This window comes from Stenella coeruleoalba (assembly GCF_951394435.1).
Source record: "Stenella coeruleoalba genome assembly, chromosome: 15".
Taxonomy (NCBI): Eukaryota; Metazoa; Chordata; class Mammalia; order Artiodactyla; family Delphinidae; genus Stenella; species Stenella coeruleoalba.
In genome coordinates, this window is record NC_137161.1 from 37,590,112 (window position 1) to 37,617,676 (window position 27,565).

At 52.5% G+C, this 27,565-nt stretch overlaps 1 protein-coding gene across 1 annotated transcript in view; it reads right to left on the reverse strand.

Annotated features, from left to right (window-relative positions):
• Window positions 1–25,611, reverse strand: part of JAG1 (jagged canonical Notch ligand 1) — a 36,029-nt gene extending 10,418 nt beyond the window's left edge. Inside the window, exons 1-12 of the mRNA XM_079944502.1 lie at window positions 24,849–25,611; window positions 24,119–24,424; window positions 15,496–15,547; window positions 9,918–10,172; window positions 8,172–8,232; window positions 4,227–4,357; window positions 3,871–3,990; window positions 3,319–3,432; window positions 1,823–1,936; window positions 1,126–1,239; window positions 667–713; window positions 158–331 (exon numbers count right to left, since the gene is read on the reverse strand). Of these exons, the coding sequence (XP_079800628.1) occupies window positions 158–331; window positions 667–713; window positions 1,126–1,239; window positions 1,823–1,936; window positions 3,319–3,432; window positions 3,871–3,990; window positions 4,227–4,357; window positions 8,172–8,232; window positions 9,918–10,172; window positions 15,496–15,547; window positions 24,119–24,424; window positions 24,849–24,929 (1,569 nt within the window). The 5' untranslated portion in view covers window positions 24,930–25,611. The remainder of the gene's footprint in view (window positions 1–157; window positions 332–666; window positions 714–1,125; window positions 1,240–1,822; window positions 1,937–3,318; window positions 3,433–3,870; window positions 3,991–4,226; window positions 4,358–8,171; window positions 8,233–9,917; window positions 10,173–15,495; window positions 15,548–24,118; window positions 24,425–24,848) is intronic.
• Between the last annotated feature and the right edge of the window lie 1,954 nt (window positions 25,612–27,565).

Below are 27,565 nucleotides of genomic sequence, written 5' to 3' on the forward strand. Positions count from 1 at the left end.
AACGGGAAGAAAATCACTCATCACCCTCCTTCCACGGCGCGTGTCTAGCAGAGATCCCTAGTCAACAGGAGGCTCCAGACAGTGTTGGGAATGGGAAGGTGAGGGTGAGGAGACTGCCTGTGAAAACTGGGCCATCGGGCGCTCCAGCCCGGCTCACCTGACAGAGGTTTCCAGAGAAACCAGTGGGACAGAGACACTGGAATCTGTTGATTTCGTTCTGACAGTGACCCCCGTTGAGACAGGGGTTGCTGGCACACTCATCGATGTCTGTCTCACAGTGATCGCCTGCATAGCCAGGTGGACAGATACAGCGATAACCGTTAACCAAATCCTGGAGGGAGGAGAAGGAGGGTGAGAAACACATGCTTTTTTTCTAGGTGCTCCACAAACACAGGGCTTCAGTGGTTCAGCGTGACTGTTGCGCTTCAGCTGATTCACTGAAAGAGATGCCAAACCTCTCCAAATGTGAGAGAGGAATTTCTATGTGCATGCCTCCAAGATGACTCCCGGGAGGCTGGGGTAACATGAGCCCGAGTGAAACTTCCAGAGACTCACTTTTCACCTGCATTTTTAAATCTCCCAGGGACAGAGCTTTCCCAGGGTCACATAAATCTTAAGGCTTGTTGTCAATCACTAAGGTTTTGATATAAGCAAAGATTTACATACCCGACAGGAGGCGTCATTCTGACATTGGCCGAGGCAGTCATTAATATCTAAAAAATAAACAAGTCACCGTATTGGAGGGGCAATTTACATTGAAGTTGGGCTTCACTGAAAAGCCTTCTCTGCTCAGGAAGATAAAAACCTCCAATCAGATTTCTTGCGTGCTTCCCGTGAAATAAGGTTATTGGTGGGAACACTCCCTAGTTCTTCCAGACTGAGGTACCGAAACTTCACATCATTGTTTTAGCCACCTTATCAGAGTACGGCCGTTTTTTACCAGCTAATGAGCCTGATAACGTGTATGTTTTCATTTCTGTGCCCATCACTCCCTCTCCAAAAACATTCCCTCTATAAGGTTCTCCTTCCACTACTCAAGTCTTAGACCTGGAGCCTGAATACGGCTGGCAAATGCCTTCAACACCCCAGTCTCATGAAAATCAAAATTGAAACAGTCTCACTCACTTATGTCACAATTCTGACCCATCCAGCCCGGGAGGCAATCACAGTAGTAGCTGGCAATCAGATTCTTACAGGATTTGGCATTTACACAAGGTTTGGCCTCGCATTCATTTGCATCTGAAAAACAGAGAGGATGAACAGTGAGAAATGGGGTTCTACCCCACCTCCCCCCTCAAAAAAAACACCATACAAATAGTTTGTCTGAAACGAGACATTTTAATAAGCTAGCTAAATAAGAGATGCTACTTTGAACATCTGAACCCTCTCCCCTAGCTATGCTCCAATAAGGAATGCTAATTGATAACGTTCCAGCTGCTGTTGACAACTAGCCCCCAACAGGACAGCAGAAAGCCACTAGGCACTTCTGTGCAAAACCCAGCGCAGCCTAGTTGCTGGGATTTAATAGTGGCAAAAAAGAATGCAGACAGCTCATTCCTCATGAGATCATCCCCGTTTGGAACCCAGCTGAACACTCCTCGGACAGACGATTGACATGGTTCAAGGAATCCCACGACTTTCCCACAGGGCCTCAAAGAGCCAGGCCATTTGCATGCGAGTTATTTCTTCCAGGCCTGCTGGCTGGACCCTAGATAATAAATGACTTCTTGGTACGATGGCACGCAAGCTTGCACCGCTGGCCACATGTACAGCTCCCTTAATCGCTCGGATCAAGCCAGCCCCGGTGCAGGAATTCTCTTACCTAACTGGCACGTTTTGCCCGTCCACTGGGGCGGGCACACGCACTTAAATCCGTTAACCAAGTCCTGGCAGGTGCCCCCGTGGGAACAGTTATTTGGAGAACAGTCATCAATGTCTGTTTGACAAAAAGAGGAGAGGGTTGGCAATTTAATCTCAATCCATTTGACAATTAGATAATTTAATACCACCCCTCACATGAGGGGCCTTCACTTAAGAGCCAGACACCTGCTGCAAGTGACTGCTACGATGACGATAAGGCCTGATTTTAGCTTTAAATCCCCCACTGGCCCAGTTCATTTAATCCGCAACCTGAGCGGGTGGGAGAGCCAGCTGGATCCCCGGAGCATCAGCCCTGGGTAACTCAGGACATCTCTCACTGCCTACCCTTTATTTTTAAAGAAAAGTTCCATCACGGCACAGAGGTAACTAAGGAGAGGTAAGGAAAAATAACTTCTTTGCTGGTGAAAAAAAAAATCATATTCTTGTTTACTCACAGACTTTTCCCAAAAGCACATGCCTGGGGTGCCCAACCTCCCCCTTCTGCACTAGACTCCTGAGGCCTCTTAGCGATTCACCTCCTGCCCGGGTAGGAGGTGCCAGGCTCTCCTCATGAATCTGCTCACCAAGCCTTCACACCCCCAGGAGATGGGACTTGCTACTCTCCCGTTTAAACAGGGCACAGGTTGGCAGTGACTACAGTCCCACCATGGTGACGGGTGGCAGGGCCATGGTGCCAGCCCAGGTGATCCAACCCCGGAACCCAGCTCCTTAACCGTGTTGCATGCTGTTCTCAGGGGACCGATGACCGTGGACCTCGGGCCTGGCTGCACCTCTGAAATCCAGGAGCTTGTGTGTGTTTTGTTTTTTGTTTTTGCCGCACTGCATGGCATGTGGAATCCTAGTTCCCCGACCAGGGATCGAACCTGCGTCCCCTGCACTGGAAGCTCGGAGTCCTAACTGTTGCACCACCAGGGAAGTCCCCAGGAGCCTGTGGAAGGTACGAACTCCCCAATTCCAAAGGGAAACCGTAGCACCCAGAGACCTGTACTGGGAAGCACTGGGGTAGTCCTGGTGTGCGGCCAAGTCCCGCAGCCACTGTCACTCTGTAGCCCTGGTCCCTCTTTCAAAATTTGTCCCCACCATGAAATTCAGTCATGACCACTTCCCCCGCAGGCATCCTCTGTACAGCTTCGAGGAGAATAACCGTAATTCAGTTCAGAGGAGGCACAAGTCCAGGGAAAAGGACGCAGCTACCCCACGAGCGAGTTTCTTCCAGTCAGAGATGCGTGTGCTAACTTAGCAGGGTGCCTTAGGATGGGGGTGCCAGGAGACTTCCTAGGGCAGAGGCCGGAAGCTCAGGCCAGCCTCACCACCAGACCCCCTCCCACCGAGACAGACCCATCACTAAGACTGACGTGGGACCCACAACCCTGTACCTTGACACAATACCCCCTCCCCCCCCCCCAAGAAAGGGCACAAGCCAAAACGCAGACTTACTTGTGGAGCACGTGGGGCCGGTCCAGCCCGGAGAACACTCACACTCAAACCCCAGGGAGGTCTCCTTGCAGCTGCCTCTGTTGTGGCAGGGATCAGAGAGGCAGGCGTGTTCCGCTGTGGACACCAGCACAGCAGTCAGCAAGGGGCGCCCACCGAGAGAGGCTACCTAACACTCCCCCCGGCAACCAAATCGCACGCCTGGGCCACCAGCTCGAGCTCGTTTCAAGAAATCAAAGCAGGTGTGGGACGTAACCCCGCTGTGTCTGCGGCGGAAAGGAAGTCATCTCTCTTGCTAAGCTCTCCGGCCCCATTTCTCCAAGCTTTTGACCTGGGAGCTGGGTCACTGCCCTGTACACGCCGCCCCCGATGCAATCAGCAGCCCCCAAACCATCTGAGCAACTGGACAGAGGTTTCAAAGACCCACGGAACGGCTGGGAGGACAGGTCTTAACGTTGGAGGCTATTTTCATCTTTTTATGAGTCCCTAAGTGTATTTAAGCTGAGTGTACAGAAAAATTAGACAAAGGGATCTCACTGCGCCTGGACCACTTACCAATTTCACAGTTGGGTCCCGAGTACCCCTCAGGGCATGAACACTGATATTTGTCAGGTCCTGTGTTGCTACAGGTTCCCCCATTGAGACACGGCTGGTGGGTCCCGCAGTAGTTGAGATCTGCCAAAAAGACCCCAAAGAAGTCACTCAGAGACCAGAAACACTGTGTTCCTAGACCCATTCCTCTTTAAAAACTAAAACCGAGGGAAACAGACCCAGATTCACAGGGTTAAAGGCAAATTCAAACAGATTTAGAATAAAAGCCCCTGCAAATAAAAATAAATGAAAGTACAAACCAAATCACCCACACCCCACCCCCGACCTCCAGCCCCACCCAGGCCCTCCCCCAGACATACCTTTGTCGCAGAGCTGGCCACCCCAGTTGGTCTCACAGAGGCACTGCCAGGGCTCGTTACAGGTGCCGTGGACGCACCCTGGGTGTGGGATGCACTTGTCACAGTACAGGCCCTGCCAGCCATACTGGCACCTGGGGACACACAGCAAACCCTGCTTTACCCTTTAGAACTTGCAGGGAGATCGGAGCCAGGAAAACACAAGGATGCAAAGCCCAGGCTTCTGGCCACAGGATGGTAGACTGTCAAGGTCTGTCCGGGGGTTCCCTCTAAGCAAACATTTTCCCAGTTGGACTGAGGTCCCCTCCCAGGCGACTCCCAACAAAAGGAGGGCTGTTTGGGGAGAGGCCAGCACTGGGCTGCCCTCCACAAAGCCCCTCTCTCTTCTCAGGCTCCCCCATGAGCCCAGGGCGGAGGCTTGGAATAAATGAACCCCTGGGGGGAAGGCAAGGGCTCTCCCTGCAGTGACAACAATAGCCATGCGAAGCCTCTGCAGACGCAGCCCTTTGGGCAAGTTTTACACAGCAACGCGGCTGGGCTGTGTCCCAGCAGCAAGTCACGACCCCAGCACACAAAAATGCACCGAGACACCGAGTGCGGCAGGAAACTGCCTCCCAAGGAGGCTCCCTGAAATCAGACGAGGAGGGAAAGGGGCTCCCTTCCTTGGAGAGATGGGGTAGGATCTCTGGACCCATTTCTGCAGGGAGGACGAGGAAAGCAACAGCGCTTGGACCTATTTCCGTACGTGATTTATGACCTGCCCCCCTCGTGGCTACTTAGGCTAATTTATTTTATAGTTATTTCTCACTTTGCACACACACACACACAGTCAACTTGGTTTATCTCGTATTGGGGAAGGGAGTCGAGTTTCCTTTATAAGCGCCTCATTAATCGGACTCTCTGGAGGCCAAATGGTGCCTTTGATCCCCAAACAAAAACACAAACATACACCTTCACCTGGGGCAGGGGCTCCGCTACTCTCCCCTCAAGTTTCAAGCCCTCTGAAACTCTAACTGCCTTCTCAGAAATCAAGCTCTAGCAAACAGGAGCTGGCAGTGGGGGCAGCCCACAGTGGAGTGAAGGTGGGGTGAGCCAGAAACAGCGACCAGCAACTATTTCCATGACGGGACCCGGGAAAGCCATGGTCAGAATCGCCTCCCCCGCAAAGAAGGAAAGGCGTTCTGCGTCCAGAGAGCTGGAGGTGGGCTAAAAATCCTTGTCATGGGAAAATTACAGGGAACCAGCTAATCGCTAATCATCCACGGCCGGGAGTCAACTCACCCCTGAGAATTCTGACTCACCACTTCCTAACTCCTAAAAGCAAGCCATCCACGCCCCAGCACACAGAACCACCAGGCTGTGCGGCTAAAAATCAGAGGATTCTGGTTCATCTAAAACGAAACTCCAGTCTAAATGGCAAGGCACTATTAAAGGAGTCAAATAAGAACAAAGTAAATCCTCCGGTAGAAATGTTTTTTCAAAGTGGACACTCAAGGTGGTGGGAGATCACGGGGACGCTTGTGTAAAGACTGACAGTCTTAGTCTGAAAGGTAGATATTAAGAAGGAACTGATTGGGAAATAGCATTATTCTTACAGTCTTTCCCTCGTTGCCTTCCAGATGAAGGATCACTACACCTCTTCCATTTGCTTAATACAAGGAGTAAGAGGCAGCTGAGGACCCGCCTCGGCTCTTAATCAGTGAGAGCTGGATACCCAAGCATAAGAAAGGAACCACAAGAGGCCCTGGATGACTTCAAAAGAAAACAAATAAAAATACTGACCCTAAAAGAGGCATCCACAAGGTTATCCCAGTGTAATAATATATGATTAAGGTTCTCATGAGAAATTGAAGTGACTTTCCTCATAGGATGATTCATAATTGAGTCTGATATTATTGGCAGGCTCGCAATAAAGCAAGACTGTGCACCCAGAAAAAGGGATTCCAGGTCGACCTGGGAGCAAGAGAAGCAGTAAAGTGTTCTCATGCGGGGGAAAAAACAAGACAAAACACACCTCTGTAATACATGATCCGAAGGACAACTTACAGGTAACTTGCCATCAGCTATTTCTGGAGCAGGATGCAACCAGAACTTCCTTGGCGAGAAGGTTCTGTTTTGATTTTTCAAGGGAAGGAGAAGGAGATGGCCTGGGAGACCATGCAAATGATGTGTGGGAAAGTCACACCTTAAGTAAATAAGGGCCTGCGAGTCCAGGCAGGGAGTGGGAGGGAGACTTCGAAAGAGAAAGGCCTAAATTCTGGAAACAAAGCCTGCTGTTCTGGCTGGGAGGGCCCTCCCCAGGCAGCAGTGTGTTTATTCTGATGACAGGAGCAGAAATCGAGGTCGCCCTTGACTGATACTCATCTGAGCTGAGCACCCGCGTGCTGAGCACGAAGCGGGCGCAGCAGAGTCCCTGAGAGCACGGCTGATCTGACTTTCCGCAACAATCTTCACGAAGAAGAGCCTGCCCCCAAGCTTGACAGTAACGCTGTTAAATACCACAGTCGGCTGCCACCAGCGATGGGGGTTCGCAGGCGAAGCCCTTCAGTCTTCCAGAAAGTAAACTTATCTTTCTGAAGTGCAGGAAGAGACAATTTCAGGCCAGCCTGGTTTTGTTTTCCTTCCAGCTGCCCTGATTCCCACTTCAGCTTCAAGCCCCAGAGCTCAGAGCTCCCCGCTGCACGGGAGGGGAGCTGCGGCAGTGGGTGCACAAAGGCATGGAGGACCACAGGGGTCTTCAGGATTTTCGGAGCGGCAAAATCCTGTGGCTGTGCTCAGCCTGTCGAAATGCAGATTTCTGGGCCCAACCTAGGGACTGGGGTTCCGTGGGTGTGGGGTGGCACCCAGCAACCTGCATTTCCACACGTCCCTGGTTAACTCAGGGAATGACACTCTGAGTACTGAGGTTTGGGGGCAGTGAATCCCAAAGTACGGTCCCCGCGCCCCCAGCAAGAACAGCACTGCTGGGGGCTTGTTAGAAATGCAGAGACTTGAGTCCACCCCAAGCTATGGAATCAGGATCTGCGTCATCACAAGAGTCCCAGGTAATGTCAGTTTGAGATGCACTGGTTTAGACTAAGGATTCATAAGCTTCCCTGGGCTCAAACTGGGGTAGCTTTGGGGGAAAACATGACAGGCCCAAAGGAACCATTGAGTGTCACATTAAATCTGCTAATCCTTCAGATTTGGGAGGAGAGTAAAGTGGGCGATCATGTCAAAATGCCACAGACACCAACAGTATTTCCTGAAACAAGCCTTTCCCAGATTGGCATGATGTACATTTCAAGAAGTTCCAAAAACTGTAATCGGGAAGCTGTGGGGGAGGTCTCCATTTGGCTTCTTGCATTGTCCGGGACCATAAAAGAACAGACTTCAAAGGCCAGCAGCAAAAGTCTACATTCATCAGGCTCAACTGACAAGATTCCAGCGCAGCCATTAACCTCTCAGCACCGGCCAGGCTCCCGCCTGCAAAGGGGCCAGGAGATTGTCCTAATCCCATTCTAAAGAATGCTCCACTTTCCCCTATTGATGGGAAAAGTGGGGGAGGGCTGGGAGACAGAAAACCAGGCGGGGGCTGGAGGGTGGAGGAGGAGAGAGACCGCCGCAAAAACCAAACCCACAGCCCTCCATCTAGTCCATTAGCACTTTAAGGGGAAGATTATAAAAACGAGTTATCAATTTACAGAACCGTTAATACATGAAGTCACTGACTGTGCCCAGAAGAGTTTTTTTTTCCCCCCGAGAGAGAAGCGTGTGCATTTCACTGGACAGCTGGTATAATTTAATAAGCTTCGGATGTGCCTACTTGAAAAAAAAATTTTTTTTTTTTTTTGGTAATGCTTTCTTGTCCTCCAAAGTAAAAGAGGCATATTCACAATAAAGTCAGTCCTCCTCTTGTATTAAAGGGATCATTATTAGGAAAAAAAAAAAAAGAGTTTAGTTGTTTACCTGCAGTCACCTGGGAGTTTGCAAGACCCATGCTTGGGGCTGCAGCCCTGCCGGCAAATAGCTGTAAAAAAAACAAAAAACAAAAAACACAGAAGGATGCGTCAGCACACTGCCAGTTTCTTGCACTGTCACCATCATGAGAATGACCTCGTCCATTAAGCCAACAAAATCCACTATTTTAAGAGATCTCATATCAAGCCCACTGTAAGGAGAGGAAGACGGGAGGTGCCCCAAGAACAAACCCAGCTTTAAACTTCAAGGCCATGCTAGCAGATCCTCAAACGTGATAGCATTTGGGGACAAAATGCAGGCAAGCAGGTGGGGGAAGGGGAGCTTTACGGAGTCTCCGAACAATAGCTATGCTGCTCCCGGTCAATTCCCACCCTCGCCGAAAGCAAAAAGGAGGTCTAATCCTTCCTCAACTCTGTCATCTTTCCCACTCTGTACCCCAGCCTCTTCAGAACCCTCTGACCAAATAAATGCCTGGTGTCTCAAAAATCCCATGGGACTCAAAGCCAACCAGGCCGGCTTCACTTGGCAGGCTAATCCACGGGCCAGATCTGGTGGTCCTTTTTTTTTTTTTTTTTTTTTTGCAAAGTATCCACAACAAAACCATTCTGCTTCCTTTATTGAAAAAAGTTTTTGAACAGACATTAAAAAATAGTAGAACTTTTTAAGTAATTGTTACTGATTTTTAGGACACCAACTATTTAAAATATGTTTTATCAATCCTTTCATTTGGATCCCAGGAAGGCCATCCTTTTCACTCTTGTGTCTAATTATTTAAGAAAGCAATATTGCCCAGGAGACCTGCAAATTCCTCTTTGCCCTTCCCTTCAGTCACAGTTCAAAAATTCGTTTTTCAACTTGAGTTTATCTTACAGGAATTTACCAAATTATGTGAACTAAGCAGAGTGCGTTAATGTTGGTGAGGGCCTATTACATGGTTGACTAGAATTATACACCAATTTGCTATGAATTAGAAGCTTTGTAAAGGTAAAGACCACAGATAATTCTGTGAATGTCTGTGAATGTGTGATAACTCCCTGCATTCTAATAGACAGGGCTGGGACAGCAGACAGGAGGTCTGGAAGTTTATCCCACTGTGGAGGCGTTCAGTTCACCACTCGCCCCCTCCCCTCAATACCACGGCCCCCAGAGATGCCCAGTGAAAGCTGCCGTAAGGCCACCCTGAGCCCAAGGGCTGTCATTTTTCACAAGCTGTTCAGACATTGGCTGGGCTAACCCAGTCCCACCTGGCATCTGTTTTGCATCCGATGCCTTAAAAAGCAGAGCCTGAGAAGGGGGTTCGGGTACAGAGAAAGAGGTAGAGGGCAGATGGGCAGGGGAAGAAGCTGAGCAAGAATGTGGTCTCAGAGGGAGCTTGGCCTCAGCCTGATCCCAGGGGAAACTCTGGACTGTGAACTGTAGCCCAGAGTTAACGCGAAGGGGGCTGTGGCCTTTTACGCCCACATCAGCCATTCACAGACTGTGAGCTGGAGGGACGGGGCGTGGAGTGCCACCTGTTTGGCCAAGGACAACGTCCAGAGAAGGAGACGTTAGCAGCCAATGCTCAGAGCGTCTGGGGGATGGGGTACCAACGGCATCTTCGTGCTTCAGGCCTAGAAAGCAGCCCAAATCTCACCATACCCAAGAAAGCCACCTGATGGCAGGGGCGTGAGAACATGACACCCAAAGGGACAGCCACCAGGAGCTGGTTAACCCACCAGGCACGCCCACACACACCTTTGTTACATTCAGGGCCCATCCAGCCTTCCATGCACGTTTTGTTGCCATTCTGGTCGCAGGCGTAGTGGCCAAAGAAGTCGTCTCTGGGTCGGCAGAACTTATTGCAGCCGAAGCCATAGTAATAGTCATCACAGGTCACGCGGATCTGATACTCAAAGTGGGCAACGCCCGTGTTCTGCTTCAGCGTCTGCCACTGCCGGCTGGGGTTGATCATGCCCGAGTGAGAAGCCTTTTCAATAATGCTGTCGGGTTCTAGAGGCAAAAAAAAAGGATTAATCACACCAACATTTACATCAGATATCAGAGCTTCTCCCCCGACCATTGTGATGACTTTTAATAACAACAAATGCACACGGCACAAAATTCAAACAACACAAAAGGGCAAAAAATGAGCCATTCGTCTCCCTCCCCATCATACATTTACCCTTTTTACTGGGCATGTAGTATTTCTTCATCTGGAAATAAAGTGAAATCATTTACCTAGTTCCCAATATGTGCACTGAGGTTGTTTTGGCCTTTGGCTATTAAGCAAAGCCACAGGGAACATCCTTGAACATATTTGCCTGTATGTGGTTCTAGAAAAAAGAAATATCCCAGAAATGGAAGTGCTGGATCAAAGAAGACACACACAACCAACACGCTTCCGCCCAGAAAACCCAAACCACCAGGAACAAAAGCCCCATCTGTCTGCCCTCCCACCAGCAAAGGAAACTGTTTCCCAACAGCAGTGCCAACACTGCGTTATCAGACTTTCTGATTTAATGGGTATTTAATTAAGTGATGGTGAGCACCCTTTTGACAAAACCACGTGTATCAGCTCCTCTGAACTTCAATCTGTTTCTCTCCTTTGCCAACTCTTCTATTGCGCTGTTTGGTCATACTGGTTTGCAAAAGCTCTTTACATGTGATAGAAAGTGGCCCCTTATGGAAGGCTATTCTTGAAGAAATTTCATTATTCCAGGTAAAGGTTAGCAATCTTTATTTTCTGGCTTTAGAGTTTTGTGTCTTGCTTTAGAAAGGCTGTGTCTATTTCCAAACTCTTCACTGGAAGCCAAAGAGTAATTTTTTTTTAATTATAAACTTTGTCACCTCTTAAGCTGGCATTTAAGTAACAATACCATGAACTTGATGCATTTCACCTTTCACCTTTGCCCAGAAGGCAGATGGGAAAAGCATTCATCCCAGTTTACAGACAGGTAGACTGAGGGTCAGGCTCCTTGAAGAGCGCCTACTGAGGAAAAGAGACACGCCTGGGGCCCAGACAGGTCCAGGAGGAAGAAGTGGTCCCTGCCCTGGGGTCACCTATCACTTAGTATGAGAAGAGACAGGTACAAAAATAGCTCCAAACTCCAGGTGCCAGGAGTTCAGGGGAGGGGCGTGAAAAGGAAGCAAGGCCCCGAGTCAGCACCCACCCTGGTCCTGTGTTTGTTTTCTTAAACCTGCCAGCACCAACCCTTGACGCCTTGTCAAATTCAAGGCCACCTTGGAGAGACCGTTAGGACCTGCTTGCAGTGTCTTTGTGATTCTTATCCACATACACCCGTTTTTCTAGGCCTGTGCTCATCTGCAAGGCTAGGCAAACCCCACAGGCGACCAGGAGACGGGCACTCCTGGGCAGCTTCGGCCACACTCCACTTCCAACAGCGCCCCAGCCCTCACCCTCTGGGCTCTTTACCTGTGGGCAAGACGGGCCTTGAACAAGCCTGCATACCTGCAGACCTACACCCCGGCACGCATGAAGCGCTTGCAGAGGACGCTTTCCTAACCTGAGTTTTGCAAATAAACACGGGCCAAAGAATGACAAAAATGTCCCTGCATTAACAGTGTGCTTCCTCTGCTGGTTCAATGAAAAAGTGTAGTGAGCTATTACCATGTGATGATGAGATCTTAATAAAGGGATTACTTAAACACACTAGCCTTCTCAGGCAGGCTGCAACAACAAGCAATTCAGACAAGAGTCCGGGGTTATCCTAAAGGCACAGGTTGACATGTCAGTCAGTGGTTTGGTATGCTCTCTATTTCCGAGAAATGCTGTGAAGACATCATTTCAGAATCCTCAATGGGGCTAACAGGTCTGTATAACTAACTTCACACCTGCGTGACAGATTTTTCCTAAGGGCCCAGAGGGAGTTGAATGTGTCTGTGACACACTTTCTGGCATCTGGATTACAGAGATGCTTCTTCTAAGCTGCTGTTGCCTGAATCACACTTCCTATCAGCTCAGGGCATTACCAGTGTTTTTGGGGTAGTTCAGTTGATAGCCCAGCTTTAAGATTGGAAGGGGATACTACCAGGCCTTCCTACAACCTTGAACTGCATGAAGATGGAGCACGAAGAACCCACAACAGCCTTGCAGGCCAAGGAGGAGGGGATGAGAGGCGAGTCTGAGCAGAATCCTGCAACCACGCCAACCACAAACCTTAACCAAGAAGGCTTAACCAAGAAGGCTACAGTATAAGGGAAACCTGGTCCTAAGTATGCCAACCTGTGTTTACATATCTATTGATCAGAACGAGAAACTGAAATCATTTGCTCTGGGGGAGAGAGTAAGATCTGCACCCTTATATAGTGCAGTGCTGAAATGCAATAGCAACGACCTTGGAGGGCTGGCCTCAGAAATACTTTCTAACATGTGTACATCACCTGGGTTTCACTTGGGCCAGGCTCTGCTCCCAAGGGTTCATTGCAGAGCGGACGTGAGAAGGAATTCTCTGTTCCCAAGCTCAGGGCTCTGCCTCTAATCTGAAGCCTTGTTTGGTCCCCAAAGAGCAGCCAACCCCAGTTGGGTTGCTACACAACCTCAGCGTCTGCCCTCACGGAGGACAGTGCCTTGGGAGGGACAGAGGGTGAAGGGAGTAAAAGCAAAACATTCCAGGCAGTGTGAACAGCACGTGCAAAGGCCCTGAGGCAGGAGAGAATGTGATGCATTTGAGGACAGAAAGTTGACTGGTGGGGTTTGAGAGAATACAGGTATGACAGATGACAACGTGGCATGTGAGATGGAGCTGGCAGGGAGACAAGACTGGGCTATGCAAGGGGCTTTGGGGCCACACAAAGATCTGTCCCGAGGGCAACAGGAAGTTACCAAGTGGCTCTCAGTAAAGGTGACACTCCAATGTTATGCTCTGAAAAGATCAAGATGGCAGGAGAATGGAGAAAGCGCTGGAGGTGGACCAGAGTAGATAGGGGTGCATTAATTCAGCCGCTACTGTAAGAATTCAGGCGTAAGCAGATGGTGACATGGACCAGGGTAGCAGCAGGGGAGGTGGAGGGAGGCAAACCCTGTCAGGATTGGGTGTGGAGCACTGGACATAAGATTTGCAGAACTTGGAGGTGGGTTAGATACTGATGCTAAGAGAGGGTGGTACACAGGAGGTGCTGTCCAGATTTCTGGCTTATGGTAATGGGTGTTCAAATGCTGGTGCCAGTCGTCCGTAAAGGGCCCTAGGCGGGCTCTGCTTCTGGGGAGGGAAGATGACACATTTGGTTCTGAATATGCTGGAATCCGAGATACCTTGGAAGCATCACAAAAAGGAGGCTGCACAAGCACGTGGATAAGCCACTCCCAGCAAACCCCCATCCCTCCTCACCAGGGTCACAAAAGTGAGGCTCGGGCTTCCCTGGTGGCGCAGTGGTTGAGAGTCCGCCTGCCGATGCAGGGGACACGGGTTCGTGCCCCGGTCCGGGAAGATCCCACATGCCGCAGAGCGGCTGGGCCCGTGAGCCATGGCCGCTGAGCCTGCGCGTCCGGAGCCTGTGCTCCGCAGCGGGAGAGGCCACAACAGTGAGAGGCCCACGTACCGCAAAAAAAAAAAAAAAAAGTGAGGCTCAATGCCCCGCAGTGGGCATTCCGTGACTTTGAGGCAACCCCTCTCCTTCAAGAGTAGAGGCCTGAACGCCCTTTATCTCTACTCCACGTCTTCCTGTGTCCTTGCAGTGATTTTACCTCTTAGCAAGAGAGGAGAGGCTCCAGAGCCCCAAAATGGGGCAGACAACCGTGGGCAGCTCTGGAGGGGCACCAGCTTCTGGAGGAACAGCTACCTGACCCGTGGGCTGGTGGAAGGCCCAGGAAGGGCCCTGCAAACACTAGGGGCCCCTTGTACACCCTGCCAGGTGTCCTAACCCAGCTCTTACCAGGAGCCAGGGTCAACCTCAAGGATGCTCACGCCACCGGCCAGCCTGTATTAACATCTGCACCAGGACATCTGAAGAGCCTGTATCCCCCTCCCCCTCCCCCATCTTCCCAATGTACAGTTACCATTGTAAGCAGGTCAGCGACATAACGCTCACCCAGCCCACAACGCGTGTGGCAGGGGAGGGAACAGAGAACAAACAGGTGCCCAGGACCCGGACTGGCATCAGCCACAGCCCAGGCAGGTCACTGCCTCCCCTCCCTCCACCAACAGCAGGACGGGGGTATCACTCGGGGAGGAAGGTCCACGGATCTGGACTTCAGATGCCAAAGCACAAGGAGTGACCCAAACGGCCTGAAGCTTCTGGCAACCGGGGCTCAGCAGTGATCGAGCGGCTCAAGGTGGGCCAGCGAGACAGGTGGGCAGTGGCTTGGATTCTAAGCCCTCACTGTGCCCTCTCTGGTTATTCACCAGTCCCAGAGTCAGGAAGAAAAAAGCAGGCGAGAAGAGGGGGAAATGTTCTTAGCAGCAAACACACCAAGGGTCAGAGAGGATGAGACACGCAGAGGGATGGGATCGGGGGGCACACAGAGACACCAGGCCAGTCAACCCCTCCTCTTGCGCAGACTCAGGTTTCAGCGTGAATCAAGTTTTCCCATGACAACCACCCAGATCCTGCTGGCAAAAAGGGAACTGGCTGGCAGTCTCAGCGAGGGAGGGGAAACGTATTTTGAAGCTACAATCCAAGAGCAAAGATTCCGTTCTAAGCCAGACAGATGCTGCCGTTTCTACTGGCATCCTCTAGGGCTTCCCCCGACCCCAGCACCCACCCACTCCCAGCAGCCCTGAAAAGCAGCCTGCGCTGAGAACAGAGCCACCTTTCAGAAGGGGACAAGGCCAGTGTGATGGCCGTGAGGCACTGGAACACCTGTCATGCACAGTGTGGGAAACCCTGACCGGCTGGGGGCTCACCTGCCCAACAAGTGAAATTCAAGGTCGGTCTTTAGAGCCCAAAGCCACCTCTTCAGGCTTTATCTTTCCGATGAGAGATTAAATGCTCACTTAAACTTTAAATGGACTTTTAAAAAGTCACTACTTTGATCCTTTCGCAAGTCTACAAGGTTTTAGAGTTGTAAAACCATTAAGATCTCTATCCCAAAGATAATCTAGGGGCCGTATTCAGGGACTGAGTTAACTGGCGATCTGTCCTGGTCACTTAATGTTCCAAGCGAAAATTCTAGGGGAATTGATGGAAAAAGACTCCACGGCGGGGTGGGGGGGTGGGGGGGTGGGGGGGGGGTGGGGGGGGGCGGAGAGGCAGGGGCAGTGGCAGAAGAGCTCTGAAGCAGCCTGGGGACAGCTCTGTCCAGCTCTGACATGCACCGGGTGCCAAGCTCTGTGCTTCCAGACTCACGCGCTCAGCCCATGGCTGTGATACTTACGGACAGTGTCATTGCTGGAATCCCACGCCTCCACAAGCAAAGTGTAGGACCTCTGTAACACAGATAAACAACAGCTCAGTATTCAGAAACGGGGGTCAGCTCGCAAAGGTCAGGCCTTCTCGGCCTCCCTGCCAAACAAAACCATGCAGCCAAAATGGAAACTGTATTTGCTGTCCAAGTGAGGTCTTGGGTGTTTAGGTCCAGACCGGCTCCCCACCCCTCCCCCTAGCACCCACCCCAGGGTGGCAAAAGACACCGGGCCCACCGTGGTCCTCATGCAGGCAGCCTAAGGTCCCGACCAAGAAATGCCATCTCCCTAGACTTGTGAACACTTTGCGTATGCTTTTCCTAAACTTTCCAGACTCTAACCCTCGTGCTTGAGAAAACCACACAAAGAATTGATTCTAAGCTAACCAAACCAGGTGTTTGTACCTGGGAGTGGAGGCGCTCACCCAGTGAGGAGGGCTGGGGATTGCTGTTACACTCTGGGCCCTGGTGGGGAGGTCCCCGGGGAGGCCCCTTTTCCTTTGCAGAACCCCTTTGAAAGCCCTGTCTGTGTGAGACCATCTCGGCTCCCACAAGTATCAGGTGACTCCAGGAAGCAGGAGGGGTGGGTAGGTGCAAATAGACTCTGAAGACAAAGGCGGTAACCTAACTTGGGGGTGCAGGGGGGGCGGACTCTAGGGACCAAAGTATAAAAGGAAGAAAGAGCTGCACCCCATGGGTTGTATTTATTGATAAACTTATCTGTCAATAAGATCTAACATTCCAGGAATAATCAGAGTCCACTAACTAAACAAATTCCCTGGACACTGGCGGGATGCCAGCCATTCTACTGAAGGTACCTTTTATCTTCCAGGCTTATCTCAGAATTCCACCTCCTCCCCGTGCCCCCCACCACTGCCAAATCCAAGCCATTAGCAAATTCCCACTTTTACTCAAATCTTCATTTGTAATTTAGAATGAGGTCGGTCTCACAAAACACCAGGGTTTCAAGAAAACTTCTGCTATCTTGGTGCTGGGGAAACGTATCCAAAGGGGTAGAGAGTAGGGAGGAAAGGCACATGAACCCTTTTATGTATCCCCGCCTTGTCAATGGCAGGTACCAGTACGTCGGAAATAGTAGCGTATATTGATCAAATAATACAGTGCCACCTACGAGGTGAAGGCAAAAACAGAGGGGGGAAGAAAAAAAAGAAAAAGGAACTTCATTCATAACTCAAAGCAAGCTTACTGCTCACACAGCGACCCAGCAGGTCTCTGAACATAAAAATATCTTGTGATAGACCCCGCCTTGGAATTCAGCCGAAATATGTTTCATACTCAAAGCAGAGGAGGATTCCATTTCGCTCACTGATAACTGTGGGAAAATGCTCAGAAAAGCAAGCAAAACTGGGCAAGCCGGGGCACATACCCAGCCCTCTCCTGCAAGTGGCCAGAGGTCCAAATTCATTGCTGTCGTCACTGGTGTTTTATTAGTGGAAGTTACACCTTATTTACTGCCTCTGTGTTTCTTAGGACTTCCTACAAATTACCAGGCTCTTCCCTGAGAGCACCAAGAAATTAGAGGTTTCTCTACTGATTTGACATGACAGCCAAGTCCAAATGAGGCCAGATGTGGGTCTGATTCTGGATAATGAAGCCCTTCATTTGCTGGTCACGTCGAGACCCACGTTCTCCACTTCCACATATTGTTGTCATTAATCCTCTGATTAAATGCACTGGTACCCGGGAGTTTGTTCAGACTTGTACAGGCACTGAACACATACTATGCCCACAACCCCACGGAAAGGGAAGGCATCCCGGGACCGAGCTGGTGTGACAGTAGTAACTCTGCTTAAAGCTCAAGGGCGAGGGCATCCTTGGTTCTTGCACAAGATCTAGAAGGCCAGGCTCTCTCCCGGACTCATCCTTCCAGAACTGGGAGACCTCAGAAGTCGCTGACCAACATGCCCCACCTTGAGGGGAAAGAGGAGTACAGAGCCCTTGACACCAGCTGGCATCATGATTTCCCCATGAACGGCCTTCTAGGAGGTGAAGGTGGGGCAGGGGCTGGGGGCTGCAGCACTGACAACGAGGCGTTGGTAGAAAATTCAAGCAGCAGCCCTCGACCGTCTCTCTCCCTTGTTTCAGAGAAGGGACTGTGGTTCTAGGACTCGCCTCCTGGGGCAGAAGGATTCCTCCCACCCAGCCTTCAGAGAAAAGGATTCTCTCCAAGGCTCCTATTAGGAGGCACTCTTAAGCTCCCACTCCAGCCCCACACAATCGAGATAATTTGGCAATGATTATTGGTTGCTAGGGAACTTTAAGTTTTCCCAGGCCCACGCTTGACCTCTGTACATCCCAGAATGTACATCCCGACTCCGGGATCCAGATCCTGTGCACCTTATGCCAGCAAGGCCAGGTACCAGGCCCCAAACTGGCATCCACTACAATCACGTCACACCCAAGTGGCCACTGCAAACCTAACCCTAGAAAGGCCAAGTCCCAGGGCCCTTCTCACGGCTTGGGAAGGGGTGTAGGCGAGATGACAGGCAGGTGTTTCAACTTATTAACAAGTTCATACAAAAAAAAAAGAAAACCCGCAAAAAACATAAAAGACAGCAAACACCTGGATTTTTCTTGGTTTCAAACTAGGAGAACAGGATTCTTATAAAAAGCTACCTGGCATTCGTCTATTTTTCCTTACATTTTTTCCAGAAAAATGGCCTGGGGGTAAAGCAGGAGGGATGGGCAGCCAGCAGATCTTCAGTCTGGCTTCACAGTGTGAATCGCTTCTGTCCTTCCCAGCTCCAGGGAAACCTGGCAACACGGCAGCTGGTTCTCCCTCTCGTGTAGCAGGAAGGAGCAATGGTCAGCTTTTAGGAGAACCTCTGGGGAGGATGCCCATGGAACTCTACCTCCAGGAGGGTCCTGGCATTGAAGGGCCCCCGGCGCCTCCTCCCGCCCTTGGCATTGGGGCTGCGGGAGGCCTGTGTTCCGCGCCCATCCAGCCCCATGGTGGTTACCTTGGCACCGGGCGGAGTGGTAAGCACTTAATTGCCATATTAAGAAGGGGGGATGTGAGAAACAAAGGTAATTGTGCTGGCAGCTGAGAGCTTCCTCTTCCTGGCAACAGTGGCAGCCAAACCGAGCCCTGAGAAGCTGCTGCTTCCCCTCCTGCCAAGCTGATGGACACAAACAGCCCACCATGCAAACGGCACACGTGCGGCATCCAAAAGCCCGGGCTGCAGAGCAGGCGGCAGGGAGCGCGCCCTGGGAGCGCCCACAGGGCCATTGTACAGAGGCATCGGCCCCAGGTCGGTCTGGGGCCCTGTGCTCTGCTGACTCAACTGTCGCTTCCTGTGGCTGGCCCTGTATCTGCATTATTTGTGCAGCGGCTGCATTATTCCCCGTAATCCTCATTTCAGTCAATTCGGCCACACTATTGTCCTGCCTGCGTCTGGGTGGCCGGAGTATAAAACATTCCGAGCACAAACGTATTCAATAAAGGCTCCAGAGATGTCATGAGTGGGTACATGCACGCTCGCTCCAACGATTCATGTGTGGCAGGGTTTGGGCAAGGTGAGGCACGGAGGGAGGACAGCCACCCCATGGCATCCCGGCTGAGACCTCAGTCACAGAAAGCAATTTAGTCTGCAGGGCTTGACATTTCAATAGAGTCTGATCTGGTTACAAAGGGTGATTTTCTCATGAAAGCCCACCTCAAAGACTCACCAAGCAGGGCCCCGAAGCTCATATCCAGATTTGAGACTCTCAATGAGAGGCCCCCCACCCCCTTTCCCATCATTACCCCTACCTGTTTGAAAAGCATCCCACTGATAATTAAATGCACCAGTTACAAAAGGGTGGCGAGGTTAATAGATAGAATACCGAGAAACCAGCCAAGCACAACCGTCCGGTTCACACAGAGCAAGCCTGAACAAGATGCCTTTCTACTCGTTTACCAGAAGCGCATAAAGACTGGGCTGAACTGATGGAGGGCCCTGAATGTTTGACTATTTATGTGCCACTTTTAACCACTGCGAGCCACGCTGTTGTGTCCTCCCAGCACACGCAGTGCACCAGAGACAAATGTCACTGGTGCCACAGAAACAAGGGCCACAGGGCAGGGTAGTGCACGCGGTGATCAGAAACCAGCAAGAAGTCACAGCACAGCCACTCACCCCCGCCCCATGCCAAGCTAGAGGCAGGATATTTCTGAACCCAGAACCCAACCCCTCCGCCTCTACCATTCTAGAGAACACAAGAATCATCACTTCCCATGCATACTAAAACAAACATCTTCCTAAAGTTGAAAACTAGGTTAGGTTTGTTTAGGGCTAATTTTTTTTTTAAATGTATTTAAAAGCTGGGGCAGCTTGGAACCTCACCCTGGGGGTTGAAGGGGCAGAGCGTAGGAACATGCCTCTGAACGCTTACCAAGGAGGAGTTCTCAGGAATATTTGCCTTTATGGATTACCATGCTGATTGTATGCATATCCAGAGATTACGCATTCTTACACTGTAACTAATCTCGAAAGCCTGGCATTGGAACCAGGTTCTGGCCCTCCTACAATGGGCCAGTGGCTGCTATGAATCCGGCCAAGACCTCTGTTTGCATTCCTGTTTTCAGATCAGGACGTGAAGACTCCCTGTTGCCTTGGCTTCGTTTTTTCATGAATAACATTTTTCCTCTATGCTAAACTTTCCACATACCTTCCATCCAAAAGGTCCCTTACAACTATTTGCTGTAAGGATTTTAGGCAGCATTCCGATTGCTGGCTTTCTGGGAGGCTACATGCTTTGTAAGTGGCTGCTGCCTCTCCTCCTTAACCATCCAACTCCCCCAAACAGCCTCCATGCCAAAAGCTTCACCATTCTTGAAAAATGCTTGAAGTCCCTGTAGAATTATGGGTGTGGAGCTGGTGGGTTGTAAACTCCTATAAGTACTGGAGGTTTGAATAAGTTGCTAAGAAACAAGACAACAAGGAGGAAGAACACACAGAGGTTACACCTGGAAGAGGAAAGAACGATCAGAAACCAAGTACCTTGAATAGGGATTCCATGGGGGGAGTAGCCATTCTGCAGACACTCAGTACAAAGCAGGCATAGCTCAACTTTCTCTCCAGCCTGGTTTTGCAATGCAGACATATCATTTCATCACTTTAGTTCGAGGTAGGTATCTTAGGGCAAAGGGTGTTTTCCCCATACACAGAAAGTCGCTTGCTCTGAGCACGTACACACGTGTGCTATTTGTATGCACGCATGCTGACCACGTGGGTGGCACAGTCTGACTGCAGAGAGGAGCCAGTTCAAATGAGAATCCCATCCCTCCACGTGGCTACCCATCTGCGGAGGCCTAGGGACCCGAGAGCACAGAGGAAGGCATAAAGGCAAGGGCATGTCAGTTACGGTCTGCGACTAACCTTATAGCATCCGATTTACCCAAACCCCTGGCCGTTGGTCATTCAGGCCTCAAGTGTGATGCCAAAGCTGGCATCCCTCTGGTATGCAAGAATCACACTTCACTGGGTTTTCCTAAAAGATGGAAGTTGATCTCAGCAAGCCTTTTGTCAATGTCAATGGCATTTAAATATGAGGCCAAGAGACCAGGTACCTGAACTGCTTCCCCCCAAATTTCTCCAGATTCACTTCACTCCAGGGCCAGCAAAGCATCAGTACAGCTAACTGGGGCTCTGGAGTTCCTAAAAAGCTTTTGGGACTGGGTAGTGGTAATTACACTAATGTACTTTTAATTATCAGGCACTCCTGGGATTTAGTACTAATTTTGGGAAGTGCAACTTAACCATTTCAGTGATTTCTAAATGGTTATTCCCCAATCATTTCCCGTTGAGCCTAATTACCTCCGATAATGCATGGTCTTATCACTGGGTCCCCTGATTGGAGGATCATAAATCAGACTAGTTGCTTCAAGTCAAGCCCCTCTGAGCAGCACTGCTATGCTTATTAGAAGCCACGAAAGAAAACCATCACCAGGCTGCGGCTCGGGCAGTGGACCCCAAGTGGGACACAATCAGATACTGTCTGGAGGGCAGGCCCACACCACAGAGCTTCTCACAAGGACACTGGCCTGTGGATTACACTTCAGATCTGACCAAATCGTTTTCTCCTCTTCCTCTTCAGAACACAAGCAGTTGTTTGATTGGGGCCCTAATTCCAGACAAAACACATAATTACACCACCTTCTAAAGTGACCTTCTTTTGTGCACCCTGAACCACCTCTCTGCCACTGTCAGCAAACTTGGGAGGAACCACATGGACACTAATTGTGGCTGCCTAAGGGTTAGAAGCTTAGGGGCCAGGAAGTCCAAGGTAGTTTAGATTTTTTTTTTAAACCCTGTATCCTCCTTGTTCCATCTTGAATTCTATACCAAGTTCAGCTATTACCTATTTAAGATATCAGCTTTAAATAGACACGCTCACTAATATTTAATTGCCAAACTGAGTGAAGCTGTGCGATCTACTTCGGTACTAATCCAGCTACCTAAGTGCTTTCACTTCAGTTAACACTCACACTGGAATCATTCCTGAAAGTTACAGACAGTGGTGTTTCTCCAACCGTGCTGGGGAAAATAACACGGCACACCCCACCTCCACTCTCTCTTGGGAAGTCAAGCTTACGCTGCACAGCAGGCCTTTTTGGGGCGGTGGGGTGGGGACTTGTTTAGGAGGGAAGCAGGCATTTGGCCCAGCTTCAAAAGAACCACACTCTCAGTGTGAGCTCCAGCCGTCTCCCCCATTCTAGAAAAGCCGAGAGTCTATTTCATGGTTGGTGACCCGCGGGGCCTGAAACCACAGACGAGCACCAGCAAATCAATCGTCTCCCTGCCCTCACACACCACTGCCGCTCTTCCCCCATCTCGGGCTCTCTGCCAAGTGTCAAAAGGAGGCAGACACACCTTCTGGGTCACTTTCCCCAGCCAGCCAGGGGAGCAAGGCTCCCTGTGTTCATCCCAGCCGTTTCTCTGACCCTCCTCTCCAAGAGGAACCTCAGCCAGCCCTGCAGCCTTTCCACATCAGTAATAAGATTCCTTTTATGGTCTTGTAAAAAGCGAGGGGCTCCGGACTGATCCTCCAGGCGGGTGTAACCACCTGCAGGCCCCTTCCCCCTACCTCCAAACACACGGACAAGGGCAAGGGCGGTCAGTCGTCACAGTCAACTTGGGCCCAGCCAGATTAAAAAGCGGCCAACCTCTTTAGCTTAAAGTTCTCCCTAAAGGGGATTAACAAACAAGATAAACACTCTTTGTAAAAATGAGATCCCACAACAGACTCAGTCCTCCATTCTCAGAGAACTCCACAAACCACAGGTTTTTATAAGCCCCTTTTAATGGCATGTTCTGATAAATGTCTCATCCCACCCAGGCAGAGGGCACTTTATAACGCCAGCCCCAGTCAACGTGGGCCTTGAGAGGCACCCCGAGCTTCTCACATACTCCAAGGCTGACTCTCTCCCCTCCCTTCTCACAGTTGCGATTGCAGCCCTAGCCCGCGATAGGAGGCAGCAGAGTGCGCCCCATCAGAGCACGTGGCGAAGAGTATTCCCCAGGGCACCGACCTCCCCCTCTCACCACCCACCCGCCCAGCACAGGCCGGGCCAAGCCCCAGTCCTGGTACTGAGTCACGCCTCCTGGACGGCAGGAGCGGGGCAGAGGGCACCAACATTTTCCCCTTTCCTCCCCTTCTGCAATCACACTCATCTTCCTTCCACCCATTTCGAGACGTTGCCAGGGCCTCGCTGCAGGATCGGCCAGCGGGGCCCGAGCCTCGAGCGGCTCCGGAGTCGTGGGTCTGTGCACTTGCACCCGCAGGGGCTGCCTCGCTCGGGCCGCCCCTTCCAGGCCTCGGCACGCCCCCCGACGCTCGCGGGGCCCGCGCGCCCACCGGACGAGGGCGCACCCCCGCCCTTCCCGGGGAAGTTTGCAAACACAGCTGTTCCAGAGCCCGGGAACCGCTGTTAGTGAGGCCACAAGGGCTACGCCGCGCGGGGGCGAGGGCAGGAAGGGGCCGACAGGGGGCGGGTGGCTCCCGTGCCCGCAGCTCTGGGGAAAGCCCGGCCGCCCCCCCGGCGGCGGCCGCCCCCCGGCCTTACACTCAGCCCAGAGCGCGCCCCCGCACGCACCGAAATCTCCCGGGGAGCAGCGGGAAGTGGGCTCCCCACACCCTCCAGGAAGGACACACCCGCCCTCCCGGCTGCTCACGGGAAACGCGAGGGTGCCAATTTGGACGGCGTTCGGAGGCCACAACTGTGCCGAGCCGCCTTCCCCGGCGCATCAGGTTTAATAAGGCTGAGCAAAGATCATCTATAATGACCTCCTGGCTCGGACGGTTACTCTCGGGCCTTCACGTTGTAAGTTTCAACCGGCCTTCCTAGGAGCCTTGCCCCACCATCCGCTCTGGGGTCCCACTTTCGTGCGCTTAGCAAAAAGCACTGGGGCTGGGGCCTGCCGAGATCTAGCTACAGAGCCTCGGCTCCCTAACCCCGCCACCACAGAGACATCCCGGGTTAGCGCCAAGCTTCCAGCCAAGGCCCTTTAAATCCCTCTCCTCTCGCAAGAGAAAGCAGAGCTCGGCCCACGGGTGCAAACCACTGTCCGTCCGCCCCCCGGCCGTCACTCACCGGCCAGGCAAAACTGAAAGGTAGCACGATGCGGTTGCGTTCGTTGCCACGACTGGCCTTGAGGTTGAAGGTGTTGCCCCCAATGACAGGCGTGGACCCTGAGCCAAAGCTGCAGGGCCCCCCGGCCGTGACGCGCGACTGGTACTCCTTGAGGCACACTTTGAAGTACGTGTCACACTCGTCGCGGGAGCACTTGCGGTCCCCCGGGTTCCGGGCGCCGCCGCAGCAGTTCCCGTTTTGCAGCTCCCCGTTCACGTTCTGCATGGAAAGGATCTCTAACTCGAACTGGCCGGAGGCCCCGCACACCTGCCGGCGAGAGAGGGAGGGAGGGAGGTCAGCGCAGGGGAAAGTTGTTTTCTTCGGGGGTGGAAGTGGCGACTCCGTCCCCGCCCGCCCCGACGAGCCCTTGGCGCCAAGTGAAAATAATTTTACAAAACTGGGTGCAAGGACTCAACGTGATTCCCGGGCTTGAGAGGCTAGAGTGGGAGCAAACCGATACGACTGCCCCCCCCACCCCGGGAGCAAGAGCGGAGCGAACGCGCGCTCTGCCCAGCCTGGAGTGTACATTTAGGAGCCAGGGGGCTCCCCCAGCCCAAGTGCAGCTTCTTGGGCGCAGGGGCCGGGGCGGGAGCCGGCGCCCCAGGGCTACCGAGCCCGCTCCAGAGGCTCAACCGCAGGCGTCCGGGGAAAGAAGAGGACGGGTCGGGAGAGTGGCCCGGCAGGCTCTTACCTTGGCTCGCAGGGCGCAGAGCAGGGCGAGCAGGAGGCTCAGGGGGCGCCCGGGCCGGCCGCGCGTCCGTGGGGACCGCATCGCTGCACCGCGCGCCGCGGGCACTCGGGACGCCGCCGCCGCCGCCGCTGCTGCTCGCGCTGGTGCTGCCGCTGGTGCTGCCGCCGGTGCTGCCGTCGCCGCTGGCCCTGCGGCCGCCGCGTCCCGGCTCTAATATACTCCGCCGATTGGAGCATGCACGACTGGAAAACAACACCACTTTTCAAAAGCCCTTTCAAGAGCGGCCCGTTCCAGAAGGCAAAGAGCCCGGCCTCCTTTTATTATTCTGATCGCTTCTTTGAGGCGCTCCCCCTCCTCTTCCACCTCCCGGCTTTCTTTCCTTCTCTCGAGCTCCCCTTCTTTTATTATTATGATTATGCGCAGCCTTTTATTCCCTTTCAGATCAGCTGCTTAGAGAGGAGGGAGGGAGGGGAGGAAAAAAAAAAAACAACCCGAACCCAGCTCGCGGGCCGGTCGCAGGTAATACAATGACGCGTGCCCGCCCGGCTCTCGGAGAGGGACTCAGAGAGCCCGTCTGGGAGCCGCGGCCGGGGCTAGCCACCTCTACCCAGCGCGCCTGGCAGGCGCATGCGCGCTTATTAATATTCATGAGGGGCGTGTCCACCATCGACACGCCCCTTCCCTCCCGTTGGATGGGGTGGGGGAGTACAGGGAGGAACTTGGAAGGGGCAGGGGGCTCAGGGAAGCGCAGGGACGCGTAGACGTCTGGGGGCCCAGCGCAGACCCCCGCCCTCGGGCGCTTTGGGCCAGGCGGGAGGCGGGTAGGGGGTAGGGCGCGGGGAGGAACGGAAGGTCTCCGTTGCTCTGGGACGCGCTAAGCCACTTAGACGCCCGGGGCCCCCCGCGCGGACCGCCCCCTCGGGCACCTCGGGCCGGGCGCCTCTGGCCGCCCGTCGGGGCCCCAGGTGTAGGCCCTGCGGCGCTGCCTGAGCAGTCGGAGCGGGGCAGCTTCCGCCTTCCGAGCCGCCTGCGTCAGCTGCGGCTTTCGCCCCGGGAGGAGGGCCTGCCCGCCGGGAGCCGGGCCGGCTTCCCGCGAGCAAGCTAGCGAGCGAGAGAGTCGCCCAGAGCGCGCGGCTGGCGGCGGCGGCGAGGCTGGCGCGCTGGCCGCCGTCTGCTCGCCCCGCGGAGGCGACCTGGGCAGGCGCTGCTGGGAACTTTGAAAAACTTTCCCGGAGCCAGGCTGGCCGCAGATTCGAGGGGAAGCCTCGGCCGCGCCCTACCCTCTTCCAAACCCGAGTCTGCGGAGCCTCGGAGGGCTCCCAGCTTCCTTTCCAAACCGCGCCGGGGCAGAGGAGGGGAAGCCGGGGGCAGAGGGCGGCTGGCACGAGGGGCGGGGGGGAGGGCCCTGCGCAGGCTTTGCAAGAGGCAGGCAGCGATGCAGATGGGCTGGGGCTCGCACCCTCCCCGTCCCGCTGCCCAGGCCGCAGTGCCGGGATTGCACCTGTAGGCGGCCTCCGAGCAGCTCTGGGTGGCCGGAGACTAGCCTGGAAGACTGTCTCACCGCCGTCGCCCGGCAGCAGAACTTGGCTTCTCTGGGGTGGCAGTGGAAACCGATGCTATTTTCTACCTTGAGGCGAGCCTCGCAATTAACAGCGACACTCTAGGTCACAACCAAGGTCGAAGGAAACCTGCGGGCTGGCAGACGCCTCTGCCAACCCCTCTGCGGGAGGACCTAATGCTGTGTTGGAGGAGATCTCTTTAGGGAAAAGACTGATTTCCCCTGAAAGGTGGACAAAATTTTGGCCCCTATATTGGGTACGTCCTGAGGAAAAGGGGCCGGATCGTGGCTCAAACCCTCCGAAACTGTGGGGCATGATGGGCTGCAAGGGTGAAAGGAAAATATTTTCCAACATACTGAGTTATGAGAAAATAAAACGGTGGCTAATTTGTGGTTATTTATTTACTGCATTTAATGGGTGGATCAACATGGACAATGTTTTCAGTATTAGATCTCATCATGCTAGGGAATAAAAGAAAGCAGCTAACTGACCTCGTGACATTGGTTCAAAGTCACCAAGGATGGTTTAGGAATTTTGGCATTTTAACAGCCTAAGAAAGGCACCTTCTCTCTTCGTTGTTATTTATTTATTTATTGACCATTCCACGTGGCTTGCAGGATCTTAGTTCCCCGACCAGGGATTGAACACCGGCGACCGCAGTGAAAGCACAAAGGCCTAACTGCTGGGCTCCCAGGGAATTCCCAGAAAGGCACCTTCTTAATGGTGATGTGTCCCATCTTGATGATCATTGATGAGAGAACTAGTCCATATTTTGGAAGGGACATATCTAAGATCAGAACCATAAGCAGTAGCAACGTGGGTGTTTTGTCTTAATGTACCGCAGTCCCCACTCTTCCCAATTATACTAAATGCAAGACATCCAGTTGTCATATGTAATCCCATCTAGACTTTTCTCACCAACGTTTCCATACAAACCAATCTCCCCTACCTCCTATCTGCCCCTTCTCACCTCTACCCCCAAATTTTCCCTAATTAGGGTACTAAGGAATGGTTTAAAAGCAAAATGCTGGTACTGGGAAAAAAATTCACGAAGGGCTGGTAAGGTCTTCAAATGTGCATTCCTTGGAGTTCCCCATATTTGAAGCTGTTTTGATTCTGTGCCCCTGTGGCCTGTTTTCCACACACCCCTCAGAAAGG